Genomic DNA, 9,880 nt, shown 5'->3' with positions numbered 1-9,880 from the left:
GCGTTTGTGCGGCGAAGAGCGCGCATACACATTACTACGTTTTGGCCTACTCATATGTAGCTATCTCTCGCGCACTCAAGCGCGCGCTACTTAGTAGCAAGTGTTGTACTTATAAGCGCGCTCTTTCTTCTTACTCTTCTACGTGCCTACAACAAGTTTGAGCGTGATAGCACGCTTGCACACGGCGCTGAGGGTAGTTAGCGCTTGCTCAGCGCACAGCCAAGTCAACATGAGCCAGTGGTCCGTTGTTTAATGCTATAACTACCACTAACATTGTGACAAACACACGCAGAAGCACGAGAGTCACGAACGCGGAGAGTTAACTAACGTCGTGTCTGCTCAACTTCGTGTATTATTCGTTCGCGTACACGAGCGACAAGACAACATACTGTAGCATAGCAGCAGCAGCAGCGCTCTAGCCAGCTAGCACCTCGAACAGGTTTCATGCTCGTCGAACGAAAACAGAAAGGTGCTCAATTCAGTGCAGTGTGGAGGTATTCGCGTGTTGACGTATCGCGGAAATTGTAAAAATTTATTTGACAAACTTTTCAATGTCTCTGCATGTAGTGTAGTAGGCACAATAATTGAAAAGGCAAAGTGTTGTAGACTCGAGCAGACAAAAAAGCATAATATTTATATAGAAATAAAAAGACTTTGGTAACGCAACGACGTCTCGTCGTGTGACTCAACGTGTAACAAAAAAAAAAACAATTATATTGTTTTTAAGAAAGCGTAAAATAACGCATGTAATGCCGGAAACCGAAAGTGAACTTTATGAAAAAATCCAAAAATTGTGTTTTTCAAATATACAAAAAAAATTTTATTTTTTAAAGTGAAATTGTGCATTAGCAGCCGCTTAAGTCTTAGTTGGATACTTGTGTTGATTGACTAAATAATTTTGGTGATTTTCAATAATCAGAATTTGCACAAAAACGCATAAGCATTACGGCACTCAAAGACGACGGGCGAAAGCAAATAAAAAGGCTACTTCAGAGCGTAGTGCGGTGAAGGTGACGCGCGAAAGAGCATAGTTAAAGCGAAGTGCTACCTGTGCAAGTAACGGTGCAAAAGAAACAGTGTTTGGGAAAATTAAAAATTGCGGAAAGCGAACAAAAATTTGCGAAAAGCGAGCAAAAATTTTCTAAAATAGCGAGCATAAAAGTGGTTTGCTTAGAAAGCGCTACCAAAATTCATACAAATATAAGGCGCTTAGGCTTACATAAAAAGTTTACTACTAAAGAAAAGGTTAAAAATTTGTGAAAAAAATAATTGACAAGCGTGTTTGAAGTGACGCAGCATAAGCGCAGCCTCATTGCCAATAAACTACAACAACACAAACAGTCATTACACAAACACAGGTAGACACAGCAAGAGCGCAAAAAAAAAAATATATATATATAGAAAAATACCAATTTTTTTGACGCACAAAAAATGGTTTCAAAACAGTGCAAACTAAACACCACCAACTCACTAATTTACTTCGAAGTGTAACAAATATGAGCGCTTAACTAGCAAACAATATTAGAAGAAAAATTTAAGAAAAAAATCAAAGGCGCAAAGCCAAAAGCAACATTTAGCGCACGAAACGCTAAGCAAACAAACTAATTTTCGCCAGCAAGACAAGCGTTAGCAACGCAACAATAATTATAATAATAATTACAATAAATCACATAAGACACACGACAACAACAACAACGCCGCCGTGTACGCTATACCGCCACAACAACCAGCAACACACAACATGTTGACCATGGAATCGGATATGAAAGGCGGCATCTTGCATGCCACCATGCCGCCGCATCACGCGTCCGCCGCTTTGCATGGACATGCCACGTCGCCGTATAGCGCGCTCGGACCGCTCATGAATCTGGGACAATCGCACTTGACACAATCGCATTTGAGTCAGCACCATCATCATCATATGGCCACACATTTGGCCAGCAGCGGTGGACAACAACAAAGCGCGCTGCTGGGCAATGGTGGTGGCGGTGGTGTACTCTCCAGCAATCCGCTGAGTTCATTGCAGACCAGCATGGCAAATACGCTGAATGGCAGCGCCAGTTTGCAACAGCAGCAACAACAACAACAACAGCAGCAGCAACATGGTTCACCATTGCACAGCGCTAGCGACTTGAGTCCCACACAATCGAGCATCGGTAGTCATCATATGACATCGCCAGGTGGACAACAGCAGCAACAACAGCAGCAACAGCAACATCATGGCGTGCATCATCACAGCGGTATGGGTGGTGGCGCCTCTATTGGCGGCGGACAAAATACGAACGTACCCACGGTTATTGGTGGCGGTAGTCACAATGTGAATAACAATAACGTGTCGACCACGAATAAGAATCAAGCGAATGCGGAGCGCGTTAAGCGTCCCATGAATGCGTTTATGGTGTGGTCGCGCGGACAGCGCCGCAAAATGGCCTCCGACAATCCGAAAATGCACAACTCAGAGATTTCGAAACGTTTGGGCGCACAGTGGAAGGACCTGTCCGAGGCGGAGAAGCGTCCATTCATCGACGAGGCGAAACGTTTGCGCGCAGTGCATATGAAGGAGCATCCAGATTACAAGTATCGGCCACGACGCAAGACAAAGACACTTACCAAATCGAAGGAGAAGTATCCAATGGGCGTCGGCTCATTGCTGCAGCCAAGCGAACCGAATACGCCTAACGCGGCGCGCAATACAAGCGCCAGCTCGATGGCAGCCGCACAACAGGCTGCCGCCGTCAATCGTGATATGTATCAGATGAGCGCACCCAACGGTTATATGCCGAACGGTTATATGATGCATGATCCTTCAGCCGCCGCATACCAAAGTCAGCACAGCGCCTATATGGGCAACTATCATCGCTACGATATGGGACAAATGCATCAGGCGGCCGCTGCTGCGGGCTCACTCAACTACATGAATCCGGCGGCGAGTGGCGGTTACGGCATGTACGGCACTGTGTCGGGTGGACAAACCTCACCGTATGCCAGCATACAGCAGCCCGGTTCACCCTATAGCAATGTACAACAACAGCCTGGCTCACCGTATGGCCTTACAGGCGGTCAACCGGGTTCCCAAGTCTCCTGCCAAAGTCACAGTCCGAGCGATTCGAGCATCAAATCCGAACCGGTCTCACCCAGCCCACTACATAGTCAAGCGCAACAAAATTCCGCCGCTGTGCTCGCCGCCAACAACAATAACAATCATATAATGAAACGTGAATATGGCGCGACGCAGCAAACGACCGATTTGAATCATTTGATGAACATGTATCATTTACCCGATGGCATGCAGGCATCAGCCGCCGCCGCCGCAGCCGCTGCGGAACATCAACGCAATCTGATGCATTATCAAAATAGTTCGCCGGACTTGCAGCAACAGCATGCGCAACATCAGCAATCGATGCACGCGATGGCGCCACTCGCTCACATGTGAGAAATGGCCGGTGCTTATGGTCAGTCAGCGCTCACAATCGCCACAATTGCATCCACTAATGCCTCCGACGTCGTTGCCGCCAGGGCCGGCGCCACCGCTAATGCCATTGCCACCAACGCCGGCACAACCGTAACGGATATGACGAGCGCGTTAGAGCAACATCATGGCATGGCCTCCACATCCACATCGCCTACCACCCCGCCCACAACATTGCTGCAACATACGCAGCAGCAACTAACGCACGCGCACGCACAATTGCAGCTAGCGCAGCAGCATCACCAACAGCTGCAGCAACAACAACAACAATTGCAGCTGACATCGCAATTGGAGCTGGAGCCGCCAGCGTCCGCAAGCGCTGCCAGCTTGTTGCACGCAGAACACAACGGTGGTGGCGGTAATTTGCACAACGGCTTGCATGGCCAATCGCTAGACGGCGTCGGCGGCAATAGCAGCAGCAGCTCTAGCAACAACAACAACGGCGGCAGTGGTGGCGTCAGCATGCTGCACAGCTATGTGAACGGCATGCATGGCGGCCGCCCCAGCCCGACGGCTTCAGGTTCTTCCGGCGGCAGCCGCTCGTCGGCGCATTCACTGCCGTTGCCCGCGCACTCACCGGCGCTGCAGCATCAAGTGAACGGCGCTTATCTGCAGGCGGCGAGCTGTGGTTCAGCGCTCACCGCCACCGCCACCACAATTGTGTCGCCCGCGCTGATGGGTCGAATGGGCGGCAGTCATGGCGATGTGATCGGCGGCGGCGGCGGCGGTAGCGATGGCCTGGGCGTTGGCGGCCCTTTGGCGCTGCTGCACCATCACCACCAGCACCATCACCATTTGGCGCCGCATCATCATCATCACCACCACCATCCCCACCACAGCATAACGCATCAGCTGCACCATCCGCACGACGCAGCCGCTGGACTGTTGGATATATCCACACTGTAAATTAACTACAAATTACACAAGTACATTTAGCCGAGTAATTAAGAGAAATCATAATAATTACAAATAAAATTAAACAAGTTTTAGCTGTAGTTGTAAAGTGCATAAAAATAATTATTATAAATAAATTAATTTAAATTTAAAAAATAGAAACAGAAAAAATCGCAAAAATATGTCAAGTAATTTTATGCGCAAAAAGTTGAAAAATGCAAAAAAAAAATTAATTAAATTAAGCAGATTAATTATGCAAGTTGAGCGCGCGCAGTGGCGCGGCGTGCAACTTCAAGTAAAATACACTGTAAAAAAAATTAACTGACTAATGGCGCCGCGTTGTGGCGCGCTACACGCCCTCAAGTACTTTTTAAGCACCGCCAAATATTAAAACAACAAAAAATAATTGCAAAAAGATAGAAATTAGTTTAAACAAATTACAAAAACAACATGTTAACGTTTAAGTAGCGAACTATGACCGCGTTGAGGCGCGCGTGCAGCGTCTAGCATACCGCATGCAACAAAATGCGTAAAAAAGCAGCAACAACAAGACACATTCCCGATTTTTTGCAATGCGAAAACTTCATGAATTTCGAATTTGTAATTTTACGGCAAGCTTTTTATAAGTGCGCACTTTTTGTCCACACTTCAAGTTGATAATCATGTAATTAAGTGCATACAAACATACACACAACAACACATACATATATACAAATATTTATGTTAAGTTTATTTCTCGTTTTTAGTTACATACATATATAATAATAATAATGAAAATGCGTCAAGTGTGATAGAGAATTGAGAGTTTTAGCTAAATAAGGAATGGTAAAAACAAAAATTAAATTAAATAAAAAAAAAAACGCAGAAAAACATTTAATAAAACGTTGTAATTAAGAATAAAAACAAAAACAAATTGTGTTTTCATGCCAAGTGCAACGGAAAAAGTGACATTTGGAGCGTGCGTTTCAAACGAACGTTTGATCGTTGGGTAAATCGTATATTTAATTGGGTGTTAATTGGTTAGAAAACTTATTCGTTTTTAATTAATTAAAAATAATTCATTATTTAATTGGAAATTAATTAAAATTTTTTTTTATTAATYATCGAGTTATTATTTTTAATTAATTTGAAAATTAAATTTTGTTGGCTAAATGAAATATTGAACTGTTTTTAATTAATTAGGGAGAAAAATTATTTTCTTTTAATTAATTAAAAATAATTTTTTCTTTTTTAAATTAAATAATAGATAATTTTTCATTAATTAGAGAGTAATTATTTATAATCAACTTGAACTAATTAGTTAGAAAACTTATTAACTTAACTAATTTTTTTTTATTAATTATCGAGTTATTATTTTTAATTAATTTGAAAATTAAATTTTGTTGGCTAAATTAAATATTGAACTGTTTTTAATTAATTAGTGAGAAAAATTATTTTCTGTTAATTAATTAAAAATAATTTCTGTTAATTAATTAAAAATAATTTTTTTTTTAAATTAAATAATAGATAATTTTTCATTAATTAGAGAGTAATTATTTATAATCAACTTGAACTAATTAGTTAGAAAACTTATTAACTTAACTAATTTTTTTTTATTAATTATCGAGTTATTACTTTTAATTAATTTGAAAATTAAATTTTGTTGTTTTGTTGAAATATTGAACTGTTTTTACTTAATAGTGCGAAAAATTATTTTCTGTTAATTAATTAAAAATAATTTCTGTTAATTAATTAAAAATAATTCTTTCTTTTTTAAATTAAATAATAGATAATTTTTCATTAATTAGAGAGTAATTATTTATAATCAGCTTGAAAATTAATTTCTTTTAATTATTTTGTAAATTATTATTCTTTAGTTAATTAGAAGTAAAATTAATGAAATAATTTAAAAATTATGAGTATTTGATTTGTTGCTTTGCGAAATTAATAATAATTATTGCATAATTAATTTTGGTTTCCTTTTGCATTTTTTTAACGTAGTTTTCAGAGTGTTATAGTACAAGTGTTTGGAAAGCGCATCTAGTGACTTAAGTTTTTCTGTTTAGCTTTCTGCAATAAAATTGTTAATGCCCATTTTTTAATGTAAAAATTCGAAATTTATATCTTATTTGCCAATATTATAGAAAAATGCATATCTGCTAATTAATAAAATTCTACAAAGTTCTAAACTCAATTTTCCAACATTTCAAAAGGAGTTAAAATTCAGTTAAATTACAGACAAATAACCTAAAATTTTTCAAAAATTCAAAATTATTCAAAACTAGAGTTTAAAGCAAGAATAACTTTACAATTTCGAGCTATATGGTATATAACATATAAAAATATTGTGTAGTCAAAAAAGTCTCTTCGTATTTTTAAAATAAATGTCTTTGCAGTCGTATATCTTCAGTGTTACTAACTACATTGTGTTATACCATATATTGTTGGAAAATCTGACCTTTCTATTTAACAAAAAAAAAAATTTAATTCGAGGAAGTTGAAATCAGGTCATAGCTGCTCTAAAATGAGTGAAAATAACGCAGACATTCGCTATATTTTGAAATTTTTGTATAAAAAGGGAAGAATACCACGCAAGCCATCAATGAAATTTGTGAAGTTTACGGAAACGATGCTGTCTCTGTTCTTGTTCTTGTGGCACAACAATGGTTCACTCGATTTCGTTCTGAAAATTTAAAAAATTCGATTTACACCGATGGAATAATGTCGCTAGCGGAATAATGCCAACAATTATTCGACCAAAATAGTACATATTTGTTTATTTATTTCTTGGTATAAATGTACAAAAAATAAGTTGAAGTTTGATTTCTGACTTTTTCGATCACCTTATGTAGATCTATAATTGAATTCATGTCATTATTTTTCAATTTAGTTAGCAACTAATGAAATTCGCGTCAGCTTTAAAGAAAATTTCGAGTTATGTGGATAAGTTTCTAGGTAAACCTTAAGATTTGAGCATGATTTTCCATGGTATTCTGTTGCAAGTAATTTCGTTTGTAAAAGAATCAAATCGAATTATTTTTATGGGATTTTTTTTTTACAGAAGGAGAAAATTGCGAAGCTTTTTTCAATAAATTTAATGTGATCAATTATTTTAAAATAAAATGCAACAAAAATTGTTGAAAAGTTTTATAAGCACGCAAACATTAAGAACTTATGGCATCCGTGCGAAAAAATTCGTTCATAATAATTTCGGACCTAGAAAACGACCGGAATTGTGAAATAACAACTCATGGATTTTTTAATATGATAATACACCAACGCAACGAAAACGTAATGAATACCATCGGTCAACCATTCACCAGATTTCGCTCCCTATGATTTTTCCTTATTCCCCAAACTGATACTGCCACTCCGTGGAACCGAATGCCAACTCAAAAGTGCTTGTGGAGAGTGTTTTCGTTGGCATAAGTGTATTCTAACTGGTGGCGAGTACTTTGAAAGCGACAAAATAAATATTGATGAATAATTAAATATTTTGCGTATTATAATATTTACATTTTCCCAGTACATTTTTGTCACATTGAAAGCAAATGAGAATGAATAAAATTATAAGAAAAATAGGAAAACTAAACGCGGAGTAACTTCATACTTGGGGAGAGTTTTTCGAGATATCTTCCAGGAAAGTGAAAAAAGTTAACGATTTTTCACACATTCCAATTTGTATAGAAATCGATATGCGTAAAGAAAAAAACTAAAAAAATTATAGTTCATGGAACGGAAAGTCAACGCATTAAAAAACTGCTGGACATAAATGTATAAATAATACATAAAAAATACGACCCAGTTAGCAACAAACTCTCTTAGACCTTTTCAAAACAATGCTAATTAGTCAAAGCTTCCGTGAAGCTCTGAAAAAATTTGCTAATTGAGTCAAATTGTAGACAACTTTTTAAAAAGCTGTTTAAGGGCAATTTGCGCGATCACTTTAGAAGGCTGTAACTCAGAAACTATTTGAAATACCGATTTAAAATTTTAGTATGGTATTCTTGCAGGTATAAGCTATCGAAACATGGTTTTAGAAAATTTCAATTTCACATTTAGTTTAATTCGATTTGTAAGCAAAAATAAAGATTGTATAAAAAATATTCCAATCAAATCCCACAATGTCACTTAAAAAGCAAAATAACGGAACACCACTTTTTCACGGGAAAAGCGATATAATAGAAACCACTCATATTGAAAAAAATTTGAGTTTTGGCATAAAATTTGCAGTCAGTTATAAGACATATATATCAAATATTTAACTAATATATAACCATTTTATAACCAAAACTCAAATTTTGGTTTCTATTAAATCGTTCTCTTTCGCCCGAAAACTTATTAAAAATGATGTTACGTTATTTTGTATTTCAGGTGACGATATGTATGGATGTGCGCGCGCTGTCTGAAAATAACTAAGAAAAATTAATTTAAAATTTGCAAATATTATTAAAAATTTAATTATTAAGCAATAATATAGAAAATTAAAAAATAAGTAGTATTACTACTAATTTAGAGAGCTAAACAAATATTCAAAGCCCTAATTACAATAAAAATATAGTACACATACATATATATGAATAAGAAATTAAGCTNGTACATTTAGCCGAGTAATTAAGAGAAATCATAATAATTACAAATAAAATTAAACAAGTTTTAGCTGTAGTTGTAAAGTGCATAAAAATAATTATCTAGATGTGTATAAGAGACAGATATAATATTATTAAAATGATGATAATATAAAAATAAAATAACAAAATGTTTACACAAAAATAAAATAAAATATATATATGTATTATTTATGGTGAATTTGGGATTTTTTTTTAAAATGATGCGAAGAAAAATTTCGTATAAAAATTTTGTGTGTTTGCCGACGGCATTAGACGACGACTATCGTTTGTATTTTCATTCGAAATTCCAATTAGCGATAACAGGTTGGGTGGCATTATAATTTATTATATGCTTTCTTCATATTTGTTGGCATTTAGCTTGCCTTCAATGTGATGTTTTTTGGTTAACCAGAGGATACTTGCTCTTAGATCGGAAGTTGTGAGCTGCTTGAGCTTGTAAAAGTATCATTTCTGGCCACTCCTAAGTGAAAGGCGATCAGAGAACTTTCCTCACTGGCGTGAACTTCTAACAATGCTATCTTAAAATATATAAACTGAAAGCCAAAGGATGATGATATTAAACATTTCCCATTAAATTTGAAGTTAACGCGTTTTTTCTTAAAAAAAAAGTCGAAATGGATGGTGATCCATTTATACTTCATATAGTATCCTACTACTACTAATAAGCTGCGCGTATGACAGTTGAAAGCATACAAAGCAAACAATGAAAATGTGAACTAAGAAGGTTTGACTTTCGGCAGTGATGGAACTTTCAGTACTTATCAGGATTGCTTAAGGCCTGGAAAATCTATTAGGTTGTCAAAAAAGTCTTGCAGTATTTCTTGCAGTATTTTTATTGAATTTTCAATTGTTCATAAAATTTTTTTTGATGACTCATGCCCAGCTCTTGACCGATGCTACGACTGCT

General features: G+C 36.8%; 2 protein-coding genes across 2 annotated transcripts; both read left to right on the top strand.

The window, feature by feature from the left end:
* Positions 1–344: 344 nt before the first annotated feature.
* LOC108976999 (transcription factor SOX-3-like) lies at positions 345–3,524 on the top strand. The gene has a single exon (XM_018946477.1). The coding sequence runs from the start codon at positions 1,742–1,744 to the stop codon at positions 3,431–3,433; it is 1,692 nt and encodes a 563-aa protein (XP_018802022.1). The 5' UTR covers positions 345–1,741; the 3' UTR covers positions 3,434–3,524.
* LOC108977000 (homeobox protein goosecoid-like) lies at positions 3,425–9,025 on the top strand. Its single transcript, XM_018946479.1, has 2 exons — positions 3,425–4,399; positions 8,943–9,025. Exon 1 carries the CDS (start codon positions 3,437–3,439, stop codon positions 4,373–4,375), a length of 939 nt encoding a protein of 312 aa, XP_018802024.1. The 5' UTR covers positions 3,425–3,436; the 3' UTR covers positions 4,376–4,399; positions 8,943–9,025.
* Positions 9,026–9,880: the final 855 nt, after the last annotated feature.

The sequence above is a fragment of the Bactrocera latifrons genome, unplaced genomic scaffold, assembly GCF_001853355.1.
Source record: "Bactrocera latifrons isolate USDA-ARS-PBARC rearing strain unplaced genomic scaffold, ASM185335v1 scaffold_82, whole genome shotgun sequence".
NCBI classification, from domain to species: Eukaryota; Metazoa; Arthropoda; class Insecta; order Diptera; family Tephritidae; genus Bactrocera; species Bactrocera latifrons.
The sequence above is the reverse complement of the archived record's forward strand: the minus strand, read 5'-3'. Positions and strand labels throughout refer to the sequence as shown.

Bases quoted from the DNA above. Each gene is read 5' to 3' on its own strand.
- LOC108976999 (XM_018946477.1), top strand. From the start codon at position 1,742: ATGTTGACCATGGAATCGGATATGAAAGGCGGCATCTTGCATGCCACC.
- LOC108977000 (XM_018946479.1), top strand. From the start codon at position 3,437: ATGGCCGGTGCTTATGGTCAGTCAGCGCTCACAATCGCCACAATTGCA.